General features: G+C 40.4%; 1 protein-coding gene across 3 annotated transcripts in view; it reads left to right on the top strand.

Annotated features, from left to right (window-relative positions):
* Positions 1 to 25,419, top strand: part of arhgef10la (Rho guanine nucleotide exchange factor (GEF) 10-like a) — a 310,750-nt gene that overhangs the window by 60,216 nt on the left and 225,115 nt on the right. For 2 of the 3 annotated variants that reach the window (XM_036559119.1, XM_036559117.1), the window contains 5 exons: positions 5,965 to 6,048; positions 10,701 to 10,809; positions 17,925 to 18,028; positions 20,713 to 20,790; positions 23,485 to 23,664. In XM_036559119.1, the coding sequence (XP_036415012.1) occupies positions 5,965 to 6,048; positions 10,701 to 10,809; positions 17,925 to 18,028; positions 20,713 to 20,790; positions 23,485 to 23,664 (555 nt within the window). The remainder of the gene's footprint in view (positions 1 to 5,964; positions 6,049 to 10,700; positions 10,810 to 17,924; positions 18,029 to 20,712; positions 20,791 to 23,484; positions 23,665 to 25,419) is intronic. The other variant, XM_036559118.1, reaches the window with a different exon arrangement.

Here is a 25,419-nt window from a genome sequence, read left to right as displayed (position 1 = left end):
GCCACTTCGTCAAAACATCCATCAGTGAATAATCCAGCTGTTTAAGATGTTCCTCAACAGGCGATTGGAAGGATTTAGGTATTTCACCCTTTACTGTTCATAATATCTTCAGCAGATTTAGGGAATCTGGAGAAATCTCTTTTTTAAAGGGGAAGTTTAGAAAACTTATGACCTTTGACCCTTCAGACAGCAGTAAAAAACAGCATGTTTCTGTGCTGGATATCACCCCATGGGCACCACAATGACGAACCATTGTCAATAATGCAAGTGAAGACTGTACTAAACACAGCAGAACAATGTCCAGAAACACCGCCAACTTCTCTGGGTTCAGGTTCATCTGAAGTGGCCTGATGCGCAACAGCAACATGTATTGTGGTCCAACTTTGTAGATTAATTATGAGTATAATGAATGTTATGTTGAAAAAAAGCACCAACCAGATTGTTACCGGCATAAAGTTGAAAAGCCAGGGTCTGTCTTGGGTGTTTTAGTGCCCATGGCTTGAGTAACTTGCACATCTGTAATAGCACCATTAACGCTGACAAAAAAGATGTTGCCTAAAAACTGGATTAATTGGTGTTTTTTTAGTCCCCAAATGATTATTAAATGTTGTTAAAAGGAAAGGTGATGTAACTGAGTTGAACATGCTCCTGTCCCAACTTTTTCATAATGTGAGGCAGGAAACAAATTTGGAATCAGTGTATATGTAGACAAAACAAAGTTTATTGTGTTGTACTAAATGCATTTTCATACAGGTCAAGGTAAATTGACTAAACATGGATTTCTGTTTATATTAGAATTTTGGATACTGTCCCAACCCTTATGGAATTGAGATGCAATTGCAGTTGTTTTGCTAAATGGAAACTGCTATATCAAAATCATTTTCATTTATTTTCATATCATTCGTAACTATTCATGCAAGGGTCAAATATTGCTGAATCTGCTAAGATGTTGTGGAAAAATAGAAGAGAATTTACAGAAAAATACATTCCGTTACATTAGAATATTATATTTATCACAGAAAATAAATGATGAAGGACATCTTAGTTGGTTGGGTCACTGTGAGACTGTATGTTTTTTGACCACAGGGGGGCAGTGTTTGCCTACATTTCCCTAAAGCTGCTCATTTCAGTATACGCCAGCATTTCTCTCACTACTTGGCCCAGACTGAATGTGTGAATTCACTATGCAACCCCATTAGCTGCCCTTATGTGGTCCTGAGGTCAGGCTGCCGTGGAGAGCACTCTGCCCAGGCAGATGTCCCTGAGAAACCAATTGCCCGTCGCCATCCTCACCTTCATCCAACCTGTTAGGCACTCGCCCAGTAAAAATTAGACACTTCGGTTTAATACCTGAGTGATCCCTTATCAGTCCATTGAGCAATTCCAACACTATTACACTGCACATACTTGAGAACTAATGGTTTCCCTATGAAGTGTAAAAATTGCTTTGATGTGTTTCCCCAGCATCAAACCTCCTATAGCATCAAAATACTAGTAATGAGTCAAGGTGAGTGGATTTGTGGAATCATATTGAAGACATTTCACTCATTTATGGTTGCTCCAACCAGGATTAAGCTCAAACCTGGTTAAAATCAAGATTTATCTCTTAATCATGTTGTGCAAACTTTAAACCAAGTTTAAAAATAATCAAGGTTAAATTGAAATCATTGTAAATTTTGTTGTGTAACTCACTGACTTATGGCTAATGATTCTCCCCACAAGGGGGCGCTATTAGCACTCAGCTTTTGTATGCATCACTGAAATAATAGAATAAAATAAACACAGCAGTGAGATCTCACTAGCACATACGTTTTACAGTTAGACTGTGTATAAATGAAGTAAACAGACTAAATGTAACCCAGGTAAGATAATCTAGGATGAACATCTTGGCAGATCGCTAACAGGCTGAAAGGCTTCTCTAGTTATATTCAGTGTTTAGGCCTTATATTTAAGTAATCTTTGAGATTTTACTGTAAATCTGCAACTTACAGAATAACATACAGAGCATATGTTTTTAAAGCATTATGGATCAAATTACACGTTTTATGTGTATTATAATCTTCTCAGGTTTGTCTAAAGAGCTCCTCCTGACGCTGAGCCTCCAAGTCTAGTAACATCTGGATTCGTTCTTTGCCTCTGGGAGCTGTGTTTGATGTAGTTTTATGCTATTTTTTTACTCAAAATGGAAAAACATAAATCATAGGTAATGATTCGTACAGAGCCCTGCTGGTGACATCCCATATAAATAAAGTAATACATGGCCACGCCTTATTAACGCGTGGGAATGAGCTCCTAATGGAAACGAGATCATGCCTTACTAAGTCGTGGCCCCACATTAGGATCCTGTTCCCAAGCCTAACTAAGTCGTGGCCATGACTGAATTATCTTGTTCCCATGCCTTATTAAGTTGTGGCCATGCATTATTTTCATTTCTACAGGATGTCACCAGTGAGACTTCGTAGATTAGTGTCGAGAGTAATGTTGTTCATCATACTACCGAATCCATCACGGCAGACGATCAAAACTGTGGCAGGTTACAGTTTTAATCACAGATTAAGGCTTTAATCACAGACTTGTTGATGGAGGTTTATAATTAAGTGGTGCAACAGAACTCGGTTTTAAATAAAACCTAGAATAACAAGATCCTGATTAGCTCTAAACTCTGTTTAGTTAAATCCATGCTGGTCCAACCCGCCCTAAGTGGCTTATCAGGTGAAAATTTAATGAAACACTAAGAGAATCACAAAACATGTTGAAGTTTACAGCACCGGTATATTTGCCTTGAAGTACTGCTGATTCTACTAGATACAGCTTGATGACCTGGATAAATAAAAACCTCAAAATACAAGTCAAATCAAAATTTGGGAACGTCGTAACTTACCTTCTTTTAAGACAGTCCAAGTAATGTTTGAATTTCACTTTATCTTTTCAATTTGGTACCTCACAAAGGTTTTATTAACAAAAAAAAAATTCGTTTAGGTACATTTTACAACATTCAGCTTCATGTCAATCAAAATCTCATCCTTGGTCTTCCTCAATAATGATTTGTCTGTTTTCTTTTCCAAACTATTGTTAAAACATTAAAGTTCTGGGTCCTGATGGGTGCTGACATCACAGTGGCAAGTCCTAAGCACTGTATTTAATATGCTAAGTTAACATAAGCCATAGATATCCATACCTAGATGCTGCGTTGTCTGTTGTTCTCTATCTGTGCAATACGTCTGAGCATCCGCCATGTTGGAGAGGTCAAGTGAACATACTCACTTGTATTGAGAGACGATGAGTCTCAGGATTAAATCGGTCACAACTTTATTGCTCAACCATTTCACCAAATCTGTTTTGTTATAATCCTCAGACACAGATTAATCCAGGCTGCACGGATCTGCTCTCGGTAGCTTTTATTACTTTAATAACTGATCATGATAATTAGCCGTCCGGACTAGCAGGAAAGTATTCAGTCTGGACCTGACGTTAAAAACCGAGTTTAGCGTGAGAAACACAATCAGACACATCAGCAAATCCATCAATGTGTGAATCACTTCTAATCTTAATACACATAAAAATAATATAAACCCCCAAAACACAGTAAGAAGGACGAAGCTGAAGTTGGCTTCCTATTCGCAGCTTCTTGTCTGAGTTTTCCCGCTCCACCTTAAGTGGTGCAGCAGTCACTTTCTGGCCCCTGAAGCTGCATCATTTAAGGTGGAACGGGAAAATTTGAACAAGAAGCTGGCAAATAAAAAGCTAACTTCATCTTCGTGTAAGAAGGTCCTAACATTAGCTATTATGAATATCTACACAGATTAAGGAATTCTATAACTTACCGCTACAAAGCTTTAACCATCACTGTAAATAAATAACTACTACATAAAGTTAAGACCCCCTGAATAGACTATTGAATAAAAGAAATATAATATAAAACCAGAGGAAAAACAATCACATCAACAGGTTCTCTGTGTGTCACCAACCACACAGCCATATCCAATGTTACACATAAACACACAAACATGAGTGTGGATCGCTGCGTTCCCTCCGTTATATAATCCCATCCCACTTTCTGAGAGTAATATTCCTGAAATAGTGTAATTTTGGACAGTATCTTTCTTAAACTGCTGCTCTGTAATGGTACTGAATGCAGTCCAGCAGCGATGTTGACCACCCTAAAATGGCGGTGCCGTTGACATGCCTAGCTGGACCCAACGCGGCATCTAGGTATGTATATTATGACAGCGTAAGTGGTGGATGACATTCATTCTGAAACTACATGACGCCTCTCTGAGGGAGAAGCCTACCCAGGAACTGATCCAGGGTCAAATGTTGATTTTCTACCCACTCCTACAAGCTGCTTGTCTCCATAACGCTCCTCCATCGCACACTAAACTTTCAGAGCTTCACTGAGCTGGTTTTAGGGAAATGCTGGAGCGCCTGTTTGTAATTGGCTTTCACAGAGCAGCTGGACTTGCCCGAGCGTGGCTTCAGTTTGAAAAATCAGTCGGTGCTTCGTTCTGATTTGAATTAGAGGAGGAACAGCAGCTCTGTAAGTCCTCTTCTGCTCCAGACCGCTCTGAGCTCCTAATGCTTACAACTAAAACTGCATTCACCCTACAAGCCTTATTGCCTTATGGTTTACATTTACGCGCACATATCAGTCATTGATGAGACCATGGAAAAACCCACATGCACAGGCTGAACAGCTGCCCCTTCCCTTGTGCCCTCTGTTTGACTTCAGGCATAACTGTATTATGAACACCTCGCCCCATCCACCTGATTTGGACTCGAATCCTTAATGATCAATGATTTGTACAGAACTCAGAAACGCTGGCCACTATACACCGATCAGGCCTAACATTATGACCACCTCCTTGTTTCTACACTCATTGTCCATTTTATCAGCTCCACTTACTATATAGGTGCACTTTGTAGTTCTACAGTTACAGACTGTAGTCCATCTGTTTCTCTGATACTTTGTTAGCCCCCTTTTACCCTGCTCTTCAGTGGTCAGGACCCCCATGGACCCTCACAGAGCAGGTACTATTTGGGTTCTCAGCACTGCAGTAACACTGACGTGGTGGTGGTGTGTTAGTGTGTGTTGCGCTGGTCTGAGTGGATCAGACACAGCAGTGCTGCTGGAGTTTTTAAACACCTCAGTGTCGCTGCTGGACTGAGAATAGTCCACCAACCAAAAATATCCAGCCAACAGCGTCCTGTGGGCAGCGTCCTGTGACCACTGACAAAGGACTAGAGGATGACCAACACAGACTGTGCAGCAGCAGATGAGCTATCGTCTCTGACTTTACATCTACAAGGTGGCCCAACAACACAGGTGCGTCTAATAGAGTGGACAGTGAGTGGACGCAGTGTTTAAAAACTCCAGCAACACTGCTGTGTCTGATCCACTCGTACCAGCACAACACACACTAACACACCACCACCACGTCAGTGTTACTGCAGTGCTGAGAATGATCCACCACCCAAATAGTACCTGCTCTGTGAGGGTCCATGGGGGTCCTGACCACTGAAGAACAGGGTAAAAGGGGGCTAACAAAGTATGCAGAGAAACAGATGGACTACAGTCTGTAACTGTAGAACTACAAAGTGCACCTATATAGTAAGTGGAGCTGATAAAATGGACAATGAGCGTAGAAACAAGGAGGTGGTCAGAATGTTGTACCTGATCGGTGTATAAAGGGCACAAATCACTACACCATCACATTTATGCAGAGAATCAGGTCTGTGCCACTGAACCTTGTAATGTGAATGTAGCCTAAAGCTAAAGCCATGCCTTAATGCCTGTTTGTTCTCCCTTGTGTGCTTTTGGGGTTCGTCCCCATGATGCTGTTGCTGGTTTTTGCCCTCGCTCATCCCTTTATTTCCCCTTCTCCTTTCCCCCGCCCTCTTACTCCCTGGTGTCTCTGGTTGCCCTTTGACTTGACCCCTGTGCTGCTGCCCCTGTGATGCTTGTAGCTGCCCACTGATGTGCGTCGGCTGAGGGAACGCTGTGCCAAGACCAAGAGGGAGCTAGCCATGAGGCTGGGGGGAAAACACCAGGTATACAAGCACTTACGCTGGCATTCAAAAGTTTGGAATCACTTGTCATGTTACTTGTATTCAGTAATAACAGCAGAAGATATTTTAGATGGCTTTGTTCAGTATTTGTTTGACAGGTTTTTAGGAAGAGCAAACAGTTATTTAATGATAATCAAGGTTACTGTCTATTCATAGTAAATTCGGCCCCACTTTATATTAAGGGTCTCTAATAACTGTGTAATTACATGTGAACAACATATCGCTGTTGTCAGAAGAAAACCTCATATCTCCATTTTTGCCGCTTTTCCGTTTTTGACATAATTTAAAAATACCTGTTACCCTTTACATTGTGTGTAAATTCCGTGATGAATGGACCAAAGGAAACGACCCAAAATGACTTGGAAAAAAGTCAGGTTCCATTGACTTACATTAAAAGTAAGGTATGTTTTTTCCTTCTCCTGTAAAGTTACCATTTTGGAGATACAAGGTTTTCTTCCGACAACAGCGATATGCTACAACAATGTAACTACTAATGATGTAGTCACTGTTACAGATGGATTACAGAAGTAAACTTTATGTAATTACACGTGTGTCAACTTCAGTTTTGCCTCGTGTAATTACACAAGTGTATCTTAATAGTTGTAACAGCCTATTCTCCCTCATGTAATTACACATGGGTAATAACATGAATGTAATTACATTTGTAATCAGACTGGAACAGCAGTGTTTCCATCAGTAAAAGGAAGTTTGTAATAACTTACATTAAGACATTATTTACACTGTATCTGCCAGCTTTCCTAACATTTAGCTAGCATTTATGTTGCTAGTGCTGTGATACTGTAACCAGTTTCAGCTTTAAACCACTCTGTAATGAGACAGAACAGCAGACGTCCCCTTATCTTAAAACTTTTAGGACATTAATTAAATGTGTTGCATTTCCACCAAAGCTATTTCTATATTACCACTCCTTTATTACATAGTACCTACATAATAACTACACAGGAACTGTCCACTTACTTTAAAGTTTAACTTTAACACTGCACTACAGGAAAGTTCCTCTGTAGAGGATCCACTTGTGTAATTAAATAAGGCAAAACTGAAGCTGATACACGTGTAATTACATAGGCTGTACTTCTGTAATCCATCTGTAACATTGACTGTCATCATCAGTACATTGTTGTTGCATATGTTATTCATGCATAACTACACAGCTATTAGATACACTGGGACCGTAATTTCTTCAGAATAAGTTACAGTAACTGAATTTTATAATTCATTGTACACATTTATCTGCAACCAAATTTAGTATTAAAAACAGAGATTCCAGATTTTTGAGCAGTAGTGAATATCAAATGGGAGAGTGGGCCTCAAAGGAGCTGAATGGGTCAGTATGTCCATTGGGAAAGATTACGGTCACTCTGAGGAAAACTCTCTCCTGCACTGTATCACTCTCTCTCTTTGTTTCTGCATCTCTCCATCCAATTCTGTTTTCAGTCCACTGAGCCTGAGTGGCCTGACCATGTTTTGCAGAGTTACAATATTTACAAAGTATTTATATACAAACGAATACAAAACTTATATTTGACATATTACTGACATTAAGAAATGTACAGTTCAGAAGTTGTTTGGCAAAAAAACAAAACAAACAAATGTAGTCAGTCAGTCAACATATTTGGAGTCTGAACTTTGCTTCTTTAGTTTTGTAGTGTTATCGACAGTGTTGTCTATAAAAATGGAAAGAATAGCATGAAATAGAATAGTAGGATAGCTGTAAACGGTAAAGCCTGAATTTTGTCCATACCTTCCATTTTTATAGATAGCAGTTTATCATATAGCCAGGATCATCAGATCCAGCCGATGAGCAGGTTTTGTTTGTTCTCAACCCAGTTTTCAAAACTGTTTTTCAGTTCTATTAAAATTACATTAAATAAATAATAAAACATTGAACACTGTTTAAGCACCAACTACGAATGTACATTCTGGATAATACATATAAAAACGTTTTTATTATTCAGAAATAGTGTAATGCCTTATTATTCAAAAAAGGCTGCCTCTTTAGATGAGCCAATGAGCTAAAGGATATCTGACTCAGTTGACTAAAATCGACGACCAAATTAGTTGGCAACTAATTTAATAGTCGATTAGTTGGCGACGTCATTACACGTCTTTCTCGCACTCATTAGGAATGTCGTGACAGTAGCTCTTACGGGAGAGTTAACAAAAGCGCGATGGCTGCTTCAAGAACAGCATCCTCAAAAGTGTGGGAGCATTTCACGCCAAACTCAGTTGTCAGTTGTGCTATTTGTAAAGCCGACCTTAGCTGGCTATGGGAGCACATCCTCCATGTTGGAGCATCTGAGGGAAACTCTGCTCACTGGATGAAGAAGATTAATCTCGGTAAGATGCGCCGCGTCCCAAACCGCATACTAGCTCACTAAATAGTGTGTAAAACAGCGCATATACTATTAGAAGTGCACTCATTAGTGCAGTGTGTGGTTTGGGACGCTGCAATAGTAGTGCTAGTGAGCTAGTTAGCTAATGTTAGTGTTAAATTTCGTCCTTCTTTATGTTCTGAGCTGAGCTGGAACATTTCTATTTCCTAATCCTGCTCTCTGTGATCGTTAATGGAGTTGAAACAGAGAAGCAAGTAACTGTTATTCACAGTGACCCTGTTCACTTTCCAGATAACGTTTACAGTTTTAAACACTGCATCATCGTCTTAACGTTGAGGCCATCGGTACGTTCAGATTCAGTGTTTTCCGCTAACACTGGCCACCACTCTCAAACAGTTTCAGGAGGTAGTTCTCTGTGAACACACAGGGCAGCTGGACAAAGGCTTACTGCTGAAATTAAATGTTTACACAAAGTCGTTCAAATGTAACTGTTCGTAGAGAACAAGTTTGCCACGACAGAGTGTAGACAGACTGCACTGTTTAAAATTCAGATTTTTTTATTTGCTTGATTAAAGGAAAACTGATTTAGTTTTGTTATATTTTATTGCTGCTACTTTGCACAGTGAATTCTCGAATGCTATTCATCTTTATTGTCTTCATTGTTAGTTAGCAAATGCATAAAACAACCTCAAGCTAAATTTAAAAGCTAATAGCCACATGAGTTGGTAATGTAGTATTATTCATAATTTGAATAATCAATTATTCGTTTCAGTAAGTGATAAATTATTTGACTGTTAAATTAGTCGTTTGTTGCAGCCCTAACTGATAACCAAGTATTGAGTACTGATAGATGTAACAGTTAACTGAGCACACCCAACTTCAACACCTATTGGAATGTACAAATTTATGTACGGTATATACTTGCACTATTTAATATAGAAAATCTTTTTTTTTGTCAGACAGTGGTGAAGAGTGTGTTAAAGACACCAACTTACATCAGCCATCCTTAATAATCACCATGTTCTAATATAACAGCGAATAAAACTGTGTTTAATTGCAGATTGAAGAGTTTGTAGGAGAGCATTTGCTGTGTGAGAGTTCGGCCCTAGATCCAATCTATTTGATGAGCCCCGTCAAACAGTGTCAGAAACCACATGAATAGGTGCTACATATGACTTAACAACTCAGCATGAGTTGAATTAAGTATATAATGATTTAGACATTCAGTTTGGAGTCAATTTGAAATTTGTTCTTGGACAAGACTCCAAATGCAACATTTGTAATGTGATGGGTGGAGGATCAATGTGATGGGTGCCAAGTTGCATGGGTTAAGAATGTCTTGGCTGATCGACTATATATAAATCGCTATATATATATATATATATATATATATATATATATATATATATATATATATATATATATATTGCTGTTGTGGAGGAAAACCTTGTACCAGACTTTTTTCCAGGTCATTTTGGGTCACATCTTTTGCTCCATCCTTCATGAAATTTACACACAATGTAAAAAGCAACAGGCATTTTCAAATTAGGTCAAAAACTGAAAAACGACAAAAATGGAGATACAAGGTTTTCTTCCAACAGCAGTGATATGTGTATATATATATATATATATATATATATATATATATATATGTGTGTGTGTGTATATATACTGCTATTATTATAGTTTCCCTTAACGTCCTTTAGCGACAAATCTGTATGACTGACAGAGTAAAAGATAGATATTTACTAAAACGTCTATGGCTTTTGGATGATAACGCACATTCCTATTTAAAGTCCAAAGGTCAAAGTTTGATGTCTATTGATGGACCCCTAACCCGCTTTCGCACTGCTCCAATCTCTCTCTCACCAACTCTCCCTGCTTTGCTCACTCTAATCTGCCGCTGAAATGAGTTTATGGGTTGGTTTTGAGGACACATATAAATGAATCCACTGGAGTCTGTTTACCGCCACATCTGAGGCATCACCAGTTGGTCTCAATCAATGCCCTGCTTCTCGGGAGTGAGGCCACCAGCTCTTCTCTAGTTTAAAAATATCCCTGTGGCTTGAGGTTCGCTGAGATTTCACTCAGCTAAAGGGTGGGGTTTATGGCCTTGAAGACCGGCTGCATCAAACACAAGCCTTGCAGCGCTGTAAATGACAGGAGCGTCTAAATGTGCCGACCTTTTAGTGTTTCAGAGCATATGATGGTTGATCGTTCCCCATCAAGCGACTTGCGGTCAGTCTCTGATCTCTTGTCCACTCTTGTCCCCTTCTACAGGTCCATCAGTTGATGCGAGCGGCACGCAGCGGGACTAAAGATGGCCTAGAGAAGACCAAAATAGCCGTCATGAGGAGAGTCTCCTTTCTGCAGAAGAAGGATCACTCAGGTAATTGACGTTTTGTTCCTTAAAGCTCTGTTTTTTCCTTCTATGACAAAATGTCGTCCTTCAGCTGAGACGTATTTGGTGTCTGATGTTTGCATCTTTAGTTTTGCACTGGAGCTACGAGGCTAATGTAGCTAACAAGTAAAGGGGGTGTATGCCCCACCAATTAGCACTGTGCAAACTACACGCTTAATTTAAGGTCATGTTTTAAACCAAATGGAGGTTTCTGACACTGTATGTCAGGGTTTCTCAACCTGTGGGCCATGAAGCACCTTCTAGTGGTCTGGGGCCTGAATTACAGGGGTAGACAGTAGTTCGTGGTGGGCCGGCTGAGTCGTATAAATGAAAACATCGCAAACGTCATCGGTTTGAGACGACGCAGCCGTGGGCGCGCGGTGCAGACAGTTAGCCAGAGATGGAGAGGTTCCTCAGGGTGTTTCTCCTACCTTGTTTGTTTCAGACCCGTCATTTTTTTTCTTTAGTTCGCTCCGTTCTGACATGTGTGAACACTCCACCTGTATTCGGGTCTGCATCAGATGCCGGTTCGAACACGTGGGTCTCGGTCCGCTTACAACCAAACCCTGTTGAGTTCACTGCTGGTGGGACGCATTTTATGATCAAACGAGGGAATTCATCAGTAGAGCTGTCTTTCCTCTTCTTCTAGCAGGACGTCAGCGTTTTACTGTCAGCATAATCTGCCTGTTTGAACCTCTGACTCTTTACAGACTCTCACCGCTCTCATGTCGTTCCTGCAGCTCGAGCTGCTGTTAAAAATGACAGACGAGCCTTAAAATAATAGCGAAGATCTGCGTTTGATCTTTGAACGAGCATCAGTGACCTGAGTTAAATTGATAAACTACTGACGAAGAAGCAGATTTCATGTAAGGATCATTATTATTATTGCCGATTGTGATGATGCTGATCCAAAAGCCATCAAATGAGGCGCTAAATCCCTAAAGAGACTCTAGACCAAACAGTATTTTCAGTGAAAACGCGATGGACTGCAGCTCCAAATCACGGTCCACACCTACATCTACTTTTTTCTTTTTTTTTTTCTTCTTTTTTGACATCTCTGTAAACATATGGTATTTCAGCATAACTACAAATTTTGGTTTCTGGGTTTGAAGTAAAATTGACATTCTGATCTTTTCACAGGTTTTCAGTGCGAGCAATTAAGAAAAAAAAAAGATTCTATTTTTTTTGTGGACTGCTATTCTTTACAGATACAAACAGGTGAGCCTTGGGGTGGAAAAGGTTGAGAACCCCTGCTGTATGTCATACTGTTATCTACAAAAATGCAGAGTAAAAGGTAAATCAGACCTTGACGTTCCCTTGTTCTACTTTGTTGATGCGCCTGGATTCTCCATTGTAGCTACTGTAGTTTATGTTTACTATTAACGTGAGCATCACAAGGACAATCATTTGACTTCCACACAACCTCCAGAGAACCTTTTTTCAGTGGTGCCATTGTATGTTGGAAAGCGGTCACAGGTACTTGACCATGGTGTGGATAGATTCGATTTAATAAGCATACAATTGCACTCTCCAGTGAAAAAGCCCTATTTTTATAGAACCGATGGCCTGTGGTCATTTTCGCGGTCTAGCTGAAACGTCCCTACTCTGATCAAGTGAACGTTTCCCACAGTAAGTCAGTAAACTGTAAAGGCAGCAGTGTCGAATGTACCCTGTGTTCTTGTACTTAGGTCGATATGATACAATACGCTTTATTGTCAGATTTCTCCGAATTTTTCTTGCATTATAGCAGCTCCATGGGAAAATAGGGGGGTTTGTCACAAACAATCAGGCAAACACAAACATTACAGTAAACCACAGCAATACACTTCACACCATCACCAGATTCCACTATACATGTAGGGTATGCTTAGTATGGTTTCAGGCCTTATGTTTGTGACTGTGAAAGAGATCCTGCTGGTGTGGATTATGCCAGTTTCCTCTCTTTCAATGTGCAGGTTTTCATATGAGAGAACTGATGGGAAACATCTTTTAACACTTTAAAATGATTTGCCATTGTGGATTAAGGAGATGACAGTTGTTGGTAATTCTTACAAATACTGTCAACATTTTTTTTAACTTTAGTAGATACAACTAATTATCAGTAGTCTACTTGATATGTTGCAAAAACTGCAGGAAACGTTCATCAGTTCTCTGTGTATTTGGTAAGTTTTTGTCACTCTTAAGGCCTCAGCGAAACAAAATTCTTGAGGGTTGTGTGAAGCCGAAAGTTCCTTCGCGAGCTTACAAGCTTACATACTCTCTGCGGTTTCGTGTTGCCTGTCACACGGACTGTCCACTACTGCAGGTCACGCTATGACAGTTCATGATAAGCTCCATGACTAGTGGAAAAATGATTCTATCAGTTCTTACTATGGTGACGTTCGAGTCCAGAATACTGCCACCATTTAAGGTGGAACGGGAAAATTCAAACTAGAAGCTGGTAAATAGAAAGACAACAAAGTCAACCTATTTCTTTTGGTGCTCACTACTAATTAGTACTACCAAATAACAGACTTAATGTCTTACATTTAGGAGGTTTTCATTGCTTATTTAACAAAAATGCGTTTCACAGAAATATTGGTGTGTCTGCCAAAGCGCTCAGCGTACTTCTTGCAAAACGAAGCTCCTCAAAGACGTCCATCTGTGTTTCATGGCACGCCTCTTTTTTACCGACCAATCACAGGCTTTGTCGTGTAGCGTCTTCGTCCGCGGAGTTCGTTCAGCTGCCATGTGTGGTGCATGGTGAACGAAGCCTCCGCGCAACCTCTGCGGTTCTTCGTTTTCTCTGCAATTATGTCATATTGTTTGCTGAAGCCAGATGAACGTCGTCTCCGCAAGAAGTCTGCTGAGCCCCTTATCGATAGGCTAACAAAGTCAGGAAAGACAGAAGATGTGTACACAGTTTGGAATTTGGAACCCTTGTTTTGTTAGAAATGTGTCACACGCAACTTTTTGATTGATAAAGCTAAATTTAAGTGACAGTAGGACTTTTTATCACTGTAAGTGATTCTGATGGAAAAGAGCTGCCAGCAGCAACATTGCAACAATTTTAAAGTGTTTTTTTTTTTTATTGCTTGCAAAATATGCATAAAGTTGATGGAAATCTTACTAGTTTCACACTAAAGCACTACTCACGGATGCGAGTGTAGCTCCCCCTTGTGAGGAATCTTTAGCTTGCTAAATGTGAGTGAGTGAACATGCTAGTTAGTTAGCTAGTTAACTAGTTAGTTAACCAGCCAGGCAGCATGAGGTGCTTTGCATCTATAAACCGATTTTTCTAAAAAAAAAAAAAAAGTTGGGACGCTGTGCAAAAATGTAAATAAAAGCAAAATGCAATGATGTGGAAATCATTTAAATCCTATATTTAATTGGAAAAAATATAAACACAACGTATCAAATGTTGAAGCTGAGAAATTTTATTGTTTTTTGAAAAATATTTGCCCATTTTGAATTTGATGCCAACAACACATTCCAAAAAAGTTGGGATGGGGGCAACAAAAGGCTGGTAAAGTGGTGTGATGCTAAAAAACACCTGGTGGTTGATTGGCAACAGGTCAGTAACATGATTGGGTATAAAAGAGCATCTCAGAGAGTCTTTCAGAAGTAAAAATGAGGAGGGGCTCACCACTCTGTGAAAGACTGCACCACAATTCAACAATAACGTTTCTCAACATAAAATAGCAAAGAACTTTTGCTTTTCATCATCTACGGTACATAATATCATTAAAAGATTCAGAGAATCTGGAGAAATCTCTGTATGTAAGGGACGAGGTCAAAAACCAGTATTTGCTGGCTGTGATCTTTGGGCCCTCATGTGATTCTGCGTTAAAAACAGACATGGTTCTGTAGTGGAAATCACTGCATGGGCTCAGAAACACTTCTGAAAACCACTGTCTGTGAAAACAGTTCATCACTGCATCCACAAATGAGAGTTAAAACTCTAAAACACAAACAAGAAACTGTACAGGATCCAGAAACACTGCCACCTTCTCTGGGCCCAAGCTCATTTAAAATGGACTGAGGGGAAGTGGAAAAGTGTCCTGTGGTCTGACGAATCAACATTTGAAATTCTTCTTGGAATCATGGACACTGCCCTCCAGGCTAAAGACCACTCAGCTTGTTATCAGTGCACAGTTCAAGAGCCAGTATTCATGATGGTATAGGGTGCATTAGTGCACGACATGGGTGACATGCACATCTGTGAAGGCACCATTAATGCTGAATGATATATACATGTTTTGGCAACATATGCTGCCATCCAGACGACGTCTTTTTCAGGGAAGGCCTTGATTATTTCAGCAAGGCAATGTCAAACCACATTCTGCATGTATTACAGCAGCATTGCTCCGTATTAAAAGAGTCTGGCTCACCACTCTGTGAAAGACTGCACCATCAAAAGTGCAACAATTCAAGAATAACGTTTCTCAACATAAAATAGCAAAGAACTTTAGCTTTTCATCATCTACGGTACATAATATCATTAAAAGATTCAGAGAATCTGGAGAAATCTCTGTATGTAAGGGACAAGGCCAAAAACCAGTATTTGCTGACCGTGATCTTTGGGCCCTCAGATGGCACTGCGTTAAAAACAGACATGATTCTGTAGTGGAAATCACTGCATGGACTCAGAAACACTTCTGAAAACCACTGTCTGTGGAAACAGTTCATCACTGCATCCACAAATGAGAGTTAAAGCTCATTTAAAATGGACTGAGGGGAAGTGGAAAAGTGTCCTGTGGTCTGACGAATCAACATTTGAAATTCTTCAACAATGTCAAACCACATTCTGCATGTATTACAACAGCATTGCTCCGTATTAAAAGAGTCTGGGTGCTAAACTGACCTGCCTGCAGTCCAGACCTGTCACCACTGACAACATTTGGCACATAATAAAATGAAAAATGTGACAAAGGAGACCCTGAACTGATGAGCAGCTGAAATCCTGAATCAAAAAAATGTAAAAATGTTTCACTTTCTAAACTACAGCAGTGTCTCCTCAGTTCCTAAACACTTACAGAGTGTTGTTAAAAGAAGAGGTGATGAAACACAGTGGTAAACAGGCCCCCGTCCCAACTTTTTTGGAACATGTTGTTGGCATCAAATTCAAAACGGGCAAATATTTTTCAAAAAGCAATAAAATTCCTCAGTTTCAACATTTGATGTGTTGTCTTTGTACCATTTTTAAATAAATGTAGGGTTTAAATGATTTGCACATCACTGCATTTTGTTTTCATTTACATTTTGCACAGCGTCACAACTTTTTCGGAAATGGGGTTGTAGAATAAAAAAGCCAGTACATACAAATGTGTTCTGTGGGTTCCCGGTTTGTTTTTTTTCAGTGGAATAAGTCGCTCTGGAGGAAAGTTGCCGATGCTGTGAGATTTCTGGGATGAAATGGCTAAGAATATGTCACGTCGGGCTGAGGACCGATAGAACGGAAAAGCAGACGCAGGTGTTTGATGTGCGCGAGAATCGAAAGGGAAAATTTGAATGACTGGATTGGCACCCCACGAACCTCCTCAGCACAATGTGGAGAGATTAGCATCCGGTAATGGAGCCTGGCAGACTCCCCACTGCAGCCACATATAACACCCGGGAAAAAACCCTCTCATGATCAAGTCGAGGGAGAAAGGTCACTAATTGTCATTTCAGGTATTGATAGCAGCTGGAAAGGCTGAGCGTTAAATGTTAAATGTTTTGATTCCCGCTGACGCCATTGCTATTCCAGTCATTAACTGCACTGCTTGCCAGAACTTGTTTGAATATTCGCAGGCTTTTGTGCCGCCGCAGCGCTGAGAAATTGTTTGTCTGTCAGGCTGCTTTGTAGCCGTGCGGAGGGAGCGAGCGTTCGGATGTGGTTTAGAACAGCCTGTTTCTGAGCGGCTTCAGATTTGCCGCAGTGTTTGAGCGCGTTTTGAAAAACGCACAGAGTTCATTCAGGTCTATAATAAAGTCAGAATATTTGAATTTGCTTTGCTGTCAAAGCAGAAGAAGGAAGGTGGTGCCTTTCTCTCTCTCTCTCTCTCTCTCTCTCTCTCTCTCTCTCTCTCTCTCTCTCTCTCTCCCCCTCTCTCTCTCTCTCTCTGTCTCTCTCTCTCTCTCTCTTTCTCTCTCCCCCTCTCTCCCTCTCTCTCTATCTCTCTCTCCTCTCTGTCTCTCTCTCTCTCTCTGTCTCTCTCTCCCTCCCCCTCCCTCTCTCTCTCTGTTTTCTCTCTCTGTCTCTCTCTCTCTCTTTCCCCATCTATCTCTCTGTCTCTCTCTCCCTCTCTGTTTTTTCTCTATTTCTTTCATTCCTCTCATACTTCCACTCCCTTTCTGTCTCTCACTCATTCTCTCTCTGTTTTTTTTTTGCTTTCTTTCTTTCTCTTTTATTCTCTATCTGTGGTGCTTTCTTGCTTTATCTCTCGTTCTGTCTCTGTTTTCCCCCTCTCTCTCTCTCTCTCTCTTTCTCTCTCTCTCTCCCTCATTCTATCCCGTTCTATCTCTTATCTTTTCTATCTATCTATCTATCTATCTATCTATCTATCTATCTATCTATCTCTCTCTCCCTCTCTTTCGCTTTTTTCTCTCTATTTCTTTCATTCCTCATACCTCGTCTCCCTATCTGTCTCTCGCTCAATCTCTCTCTCTCTCTGTCTTTCTTTCTTTCTTTCTTTCTTTCTTACTTTATTTCTCTTTTATTCTCTATATGTGGTGCTTTCTTTCTCTCTCTCATTCTATCCCATTCTTTCTCTCATTCTCTGTATCTCTTCTGCTTTGTTTTTTTTTCTTTTTCTGCCTCATTTTCTCCCTCTCTCTCTCGCTCTTTGTCTTTTTTCTCTCTATTTCTTTCATTCCTCTCATACTTCCTCTCCCTATCTGTCTCTCGCTCATTCTCTCTCTGTGTCTTTTTCTTTCTTTCTTTCTTTGTCTTTTATTCTCTATCTGTGGTGCTTTTTTCTTGTCTTGTTTTGTCTCTGATTTCTCTCTCTGTCTCTCTCTTTCTCTCTCTCTCTCTCTCATTCTATCCCATTCTTTCTCTCATTCTCTGTATCTCTTCCGCTCTGTTTCCTTTTCTCTTTCTGCCTCATTTTCTCTCTCTGCCTCTCTCTCTCTCTCTGTAGACGATGCTGAAGATGATGCAGGGTATCTGGATGTGATCGTGTCGGAGGCAAAGCATCCTCCAGCACAGCTTGGCCCGATGCCAGAGGGACTCAGCAGCCAACAGGTGTGTGTGTGAGTGCGTTTGCAAGACAGAGTGTGATGTGGTGGAAGGACATGTACATTTCCCCATTTTCAACAGGGAACACAGAGCTCTACACTGCATTAAACAGACGTTAACTGAACCTCCACACCCTCCTCTCCTTTAAAGGGGCCTTATTCTACATTCTCCAGAATCCAAGCACACATGCGCATTGTGTTATGGGATGTTCTCAAGGTATCGGAAAAGAAAAAGCAGCATCTTTAACCAGTTTCCAAACTCTCTTTGGGTGGGTTTCACCAACAATGATTGAATTAAACAGAGTTTATAGCTCATCAAGGATTAGTTAACTGTCTCAGGTCCACAAACTCGTTGTTTCTGTATCTGTTTCTCTGTCTTTAAAGTAATACAGAGCAGAAATCCAGTTCAAACACTTCCTGAATCTGTAGAGTCGCCCTTTCCATTCCATGTTATCACGAGATCATATGAGACTCACATCCGGAGTTATGAGCCTATGAAGAGGGGCTGAGATACACGTCATCTGCCTCTCACCGTGTGGAACCGGTGGATTTGTGTGTCTGTCTACATTCTGTGTGAAACTGACCGATAGACACTCCGGAAATCACTAATCACTGACCATCACTCCGGAAACCCTTCATTCTTCATTCAGTCCACATCGGAGACTCGTGAAATGGTGTGCAGAGAGTTTACAGCTGCTGAAGTGGCTTTGGAAAGTAGCGGCGAAGATAACGGAGCATTTTGATATGAATTATATGGCTGTCATGTGACAGTTAAGTGACCCTTAAATTTCACCTCCGCCTTGTAACCCATCTATGCAGTGAAACACCACATACACACTAGTGAACACACACACTAGGGAGCAGTGAGCACACTTGCCCAGAGCAGTGGGCAGCCCTATCCACAGCACCCGGGGAGCAGTTGGGGGTTAGGTGTCTTGCTCAAGGGCACTTCAGTCACGTACTGTCAGCTCAGGGGATCGAACCAGCAACCTTCCGGTCACAAGGCTGGTTCCCTAACCTCCAGCCCACGACTGCCCTCTGCCCATATGCAAGGTGAATTTAATCGGTTGGGAAGAATAAAAACTTATGAGTTACTTCAGTTTGTTTATGCTGGCAACCCTTGATCATCTGAACGTGAGTGTGGTAGTTCAACTATCCAGCAGGATTTGTGCTATTTACAATTTTTGAGGCAGGTCAACTGATGATGGAGCAACACACACACACACACACACACACACACACACACACACACACACAAACACCCTGTACATATCTTCCTCACACATTAGATAGTTACACTTGTACATTGATTTATTTGTACTTTTATTCTCTTGTTTTTGCTGTGAAAATGTAACAAAGGTGAGAGCGGTGCAGACGTTAAAGGCTAGCCTGCTGACTGTCTTGAAAAATTGTAAAAAAATATACATTAAATTCAAACTTTTAATCAATAATAAATCATGTTTCAGAATCTACAGAAAATACACACCAAATGACGTAATTAAATTGAATTTCTGCAAAATGGACAGATTCTTCTGACCGTTACAGTCTGACCCATTGTTCGTTTTGGAATGTGCACTTTTCACCATCCATTCGAATCCCAAAGTCCCTCCCACACACTGTTAAAAATGAGGGCTCAGCTCACCTCACAGTGATATAGTAACTGATTTCATTGCTTTTCTTGAGTTGACTCAACTTGAGTTCACACAACTCAAACTTCTTAGTTGAGTCAAAAGTTATTATTAATTATTATTATTACTATTAATTTTTAGTTCTTTGTCTCAGTTTGGTAAATAAAATTAACTTGTTTTTTTATACTCCTCTTCCCCACCAGCCAGGACTCTCTCCATCACACAATCCTACTGGACATTTTCCCTCTTGGGTTCACACTTACAGATCGCTGTGGCATCGCTGAGGCTCAAACATATGTTTTAAAATATATGTTTTAACTTTAAAGCACTGCATCGTCTCATCTGGTGCCGCTGTCTAATAATTCATCCCAAAATCAGGAGGTTGTGAGTTTGAATCTCAGCAATGCCACAGCTGTTCATATCCGGAAGCCCAAGAGGAAAATATGCCAGATGGGACTGTGTGATAGAAAGAGCGCCAGCTAGTGGAGGAACTAAGTAAAAAAAAAAACAGTTTTGTTTATCTAACTGAGATGCAGATCTAGAAACAGTAGCTGGATTTTTGACTCAACTAAGAAGTTTGAGTTGTGTGAACTCAAGTTGAGTCAACTCAAGAAAAGCCAAATAATCAGTTACTATATCATTTTAAGTTGAGCTGAACTCTCATTTTGTACAGTGCAATTATTTCTCACCCCAGTATTGTTTCGCTTGGAAATATGCCACGTTAAGGAAAACAAATGTGCTCTGATTTCTGTGTATGTACCATTGTGTGCAGTTGGCACCCCTGGCCAAATTACATAGTTTTATTTTTTTGTAGTGAAAAGAAATGAATTCAACCTCAGCAGCAAACTTTTAAAAGAAATCTGAAATTCTTTATACTCTGATTAATTTAACACCCCTTTTTGGCAGATATCAAAGCTTGCAAATGCTTTCTGTAGCCAGTTAGGAGTCCTTCTATTTTTGGCCCCTTTAAACAACATGTCCAGTGAGTGTACAGTGTGACCCTACATTTATACCGGCTCCTTCACTTCCTCCCGTCTTTAAATCAGTCTTCTTTGTTGATTAGATCATCCGGCGCCACATTCTGGGCTCCATTGTGCAGAGTGAAAGGAGCTATCTGGAGTCTCTCAAAAGAATCCTTCAGGTGAGTCCTGAGTGTCCTCATGGCTTTGGATGCATTTTGGTTACAGAAGCAGATCACAAATCACTAGTATGTGTCTGAGATACAGGAGGAGTACAATAACTGAAAAACAGGGAATTCTTAAACTCTTTGGCCTTTTTGTCAGAAACACTGACCATATAGGTGCACTTTGTCAGCTCCCCTGTGCACCATCCATCAAAGGAAAGGGACCAGAATCGCTGACCTGATATTCTCTGGGTGGTGAACCAGTTTCTGGTCCTGTTTTCACAAACTGACCACTAATGAAGGGAGAGAGGATGACTGATATAAATGATACCTGTGAATGGATTCTGGATGCCATAGTGGTTTCTTTTCCTTGCAGGAACCGGCTAGAGGGGCTGATAAACTCTGCATGCACCCCTGTGTGCTGTAAATGCTGTTTCTCTGCTTTATTAGGATCCAGTGTCATAATTCTGTATGATTTGAATATTTTTTCATTGCTGACACACACTTTCAATCCATTTAGAGTCACAGTAAAGCGATTTAAAATCACAGTTAAGCAGGTTTATTCTGAACATAAATCAATTGTTTATGAAGTTGTCTCAACATCACATTTTTATGTGCTTTTTAAGTACTTGTAATTATTAAAACATTAAGAAAAATAAAAAAAAAATCTTTCTCAGTCCATTTTGAAAACATTCAGAAATTTAAAGAGATTTTTCTTACTAAAATCTGAAATATTACAGCAGTAAAAATGAAAAGCAGGTTTGTTTAAAAAGTAAAATATATTTATTTATTTATGTAGAATTTTGATTATTTTACAGCAGGGTTACACAAACTTTTTTTTGTCTTGGGTGGGCAAATTGCAACGCTGAGGGACAAAACAACATACAAATAAAGAAGGTAGATAAGTGGAATCTTTCACAGTGTATGTCTACAGCATTACACTATATTTTTCTACTGATTTTTTTCAAAAAATGTGATTTTAAAAGGAAAATGAGAATTTAATTTGGTTATATGTAACTGATATTTAAATTCTATGTATTTTATACTTACATTTGTTCTCTCATTGGGAGAGGGCGTGGGCTTAGGGTAACATTTTGGCCACTTTTTAAGCAGGCCTATTTCAGGTTATCCTATATCTTTAACAAATTTTCTTTTGCAAAACATGGATTCAACTCAATGAACTAAGCTTTTGGTTGGAAAGTGCTGTGATCTTAATTCAGAGCTGCTTTGTGGAACATTTCCCAGCTTTTGTCCTGTAGTTATAACATATACCATATAAGTTAGACATGAAACAGTGAATAGAGGCACCATCTCCAGCGTTTTTTAAACCGTCACTTGATTCACAGTTTGTTTATTGAGTTTAGGCAACTTTCATGGCGTCTTGACAAATTTTTGGAGGTTGTAATGGCTGGAAGAGCTTCAGACAAACTGGATGTTCGGGCTGGTTTGAAGCCACAAAACAACGACTTTAGTACCTCATAATGTGTGTCGTAATCAGATTCACATTGACTTACATATCCTTTTAAACAGAACCCGATACACCTGGCAGGTTTCCGCAGAACATATCTGTGATCTGAGCCAGACGAGCATAGATTATCACTTTCCCTCTGAAGGCTGAGGCTCGGCCCCAAATTGAATCGCGGATCAATGACAGACTTGTGAAATCTAGTCCGTCTAGATCTACGTGATTTCCCAGCTTTGTTGTGGAATCAAAGTCCCGTCTGTAGTCCTTTACGATTCGCATTCTCATTATAGTGTTGCATTTTCTTGGACTGTTGTGCTCAACAAGTGCGTTCGCCAATAAAGCTGCGCGGACGGCCTAGATGGTCCAATAATCGCTGACGGTGGGACGGGAAGAAGATTAAAGCCGTAGGATAATTGAGTTTAGTGGTGGGGTTGCCTCTGTAGGCTTTGCTGGGGAAGAAGCGTCCCTTTGCCTCGGCCTCAGCCTTATTTCGTGTTTGTCGATAGTTCATTAGCACCCGAGAACGAGGAGGAGGGTAGAAAGCAGTCATGAGAAATCTGTTGTTTCCACAATCTGCTACAAAGCGTCTTTGCTTTTAAAGATTGGGCCTTATGGTTTATTCATGAAAGTCGTCCTGCTCGCTTTCGGTGTTCCGAGGCAGTGGAGGCCCCTCAATGGCCGTGACTACGATGTGTATTTTTGTCCACCGCATTTCTTTCGGAAAGCCGTCAGAGCAGCTGTTAACGCACATTGAGTTAAGTTCACTTGCAGGCTTTAAACCTCACTCTCACATATTAGACCGCTGACTTGTCTCACTTCATTCAGAACCGCGCAGAACTTTCATAACGTACTTCTCATGCGAGAAAACGCTCTGCCTTCTTAAGCCGCGAGGGAATTAATGGAGGAGTTCACTGAAGGGTTCGTGAGGAAGCTTGAAGAAATGAGAGAACATGCTGTAAGTCGATGATTAAGTATGCGCGCGTCTCCTTGGGTCAAACACAAGGATGTATTTATTTATGTAAATGGGGCATTTAAAACCTCTGCGATGTTGTAATGAATGAAATCTAAAGTGAATTCAGAAGCGTCTCTGTTTAAGTTTGCGCAACCCTCTCAACCCTCCTCCGCTTTCAAGGTGAGGCACAGCGCAGCAGTAAATCAGCTCATGCTTCCCACACAGATAACGAGACCTGATCTTTCTTAAAGCGACAGCGCACTCAAGCGGGTTTCCCTTTCCTACGATTCCACAGGAGTACCAGCGGCCCCTGATGGAGGCGGAGCCCCGCATCCTGAGCCCCAGGAAGATCCGGCCCATTTTCTTCCGTGTGCGGGAGATCACCCAGTGCCACTCCATGTTCCAGATTGCCCTGGCGTCCCGCGTGGCCGAATGGGACGCTAGCGAGAAGATTGGGGATTTGTTCGTAGCCTCGGTGAGCGAGAACTATTATTTTCTCTCAAACGTTTCACATTAAGGGGAAATTCCATTGAATTCCTGCATAATTAAATGGTTAAGATGGTAAACAAAGTCTTTCAGAGTGGTTTGATGTGAATAGCTTTGTTCTAGAGAAATCCAGTTCACAGTGGTGGTGGTGGGAACCAAACATCCGAACCTCTAAAAGTTACATGACAGAAAGCTGTTACACAAAATGCTCACAAATACATAATCCCAGATGTTTTTCGATAGTTTTAAGATAAGATTTTAGCCCAAATCATATGTTTTTTAAAGTCAACAAACGGCAGAGAGAGTATAATTAAGTAATAGAACACAGAGGGAGTGTGTTATCGCGAAATAACATCCCGGCTGTGATTTGGTCACCGTAGATCATCACAGCCGTGATGTTATTGGCGATAACACACTCCTCGAGTGTTCTACTGCTTTTATACAACAGTTAAATAAATACAGTAATAAATTAATAAACTGGGCCGTGAACGCGGCGTTTAATATGTTTTAATGTTCGCAGTTCCTTCACCAAATTATAGTTCCTTAACGAGCAGCTTGTTGCTACGTCAGAGTAACGAGCTCCGCCCACTCGCTGCACGGCCGGCAGTTCGTTCTCCAGCTCCTTACACTGAATTCCCAAACTGTCATCACCACTGAGCAGCTGTGACAGAAGAACAGCTAAACAACCTGGAATCAGCCAGAAATGAACCCAATACCATCCGCCAAACGTGTAGTCTGATCTTCAGAGTCTGACCAAATCAGACTGAGCCATAAAACTGCCACAATATCAAGTTTAGCTCAGTTTCGTCAGATCAGTATTAATGTTGTTTTGTTCCAGCCAGTCTGTAAAGCATCTTACAGCCCATTTTGTTTGGCGAATGGTATTGTGTTCTACACAGTTCTACACAAGCAAATAGGTAGGTTTGAAAGGCTGAGCTCCTGGGAACATTTACATTTTTGAATATTTTAAGTATTCATGTAATATTTTAAGGTCTGCCACAAGTGTCTCTATTTTACTGCTTAAGTTTTTGAATAAACAGTGGCCAGTTCAGTTTACAGCACAACATTAATCAATATGAAATAAAAACATTTTTTATTCTTGCCCACAGATTTGTTGAGATCTTTTAATATGGCCCTTTTTTTGGTTGAGTTTGACGCCCTTGATCAAACATGTAAGGCCTTCTCTTCAGCTCTTGATCTATCCAGATACCTCTGGGAAACCAGTCCTGATGTACATGTCAAGATTTTAAACCCTTTGTTTCCAAACAAAACTCAACCTAAAGAACAGATATGTATTTTTAATAGTTCAAGGCCTCGAAGGGCCCTGAGGGTTCCCCTGTGGTGACTACAGAGAACAAGTTTAACCTACAGCCGTTACACTCTACAGTCAAATGCAGAAATGTGAACACTCAGTCAAATTATGTTTTGTTGAAGTGAAAATAAGTTGGCACCCTCTACAGAGACACACTTAAATATGCAAATTTTAGTACACAGTTTCTGTTCATTTGCTTTTATTTATTTATGAAATATAAAATATGAAATGAGTCTTTTTCACAGGCCACATTTCCTTTTTCCAGTATGTTAAATTCAGCAAAATAGGGTGACACTTCATTCTGAGTGGTTCTGTTCAACCACTCAACAGACTCTCAGTAACATGTCACAAACTGGTTGATCTTAAGGTTAGAGTTAGGATTAGGTTTTGGGTTGATCTTAAGGTTAGAGTTAGGGTTAGGTTTTGGGTTGA

This window comes from Colossoma macropomum, unplaced genomic scaffold (assembly GCF_904425465.1).
Source record: "Colossoma macropomum unplaced genomic scaffold, Colossoma_macropomum, whole genome shotgun sequence".
Lineage (NCBI taxonomy): Eukaryota > Metazoa > Chordata > Actinopteri > Characiformes > Serrasalmidae > Colossoma > Colossoma macropomum.
This window is presented reverse-complemented; position numbering and strand designations above follow the sequence as displayed.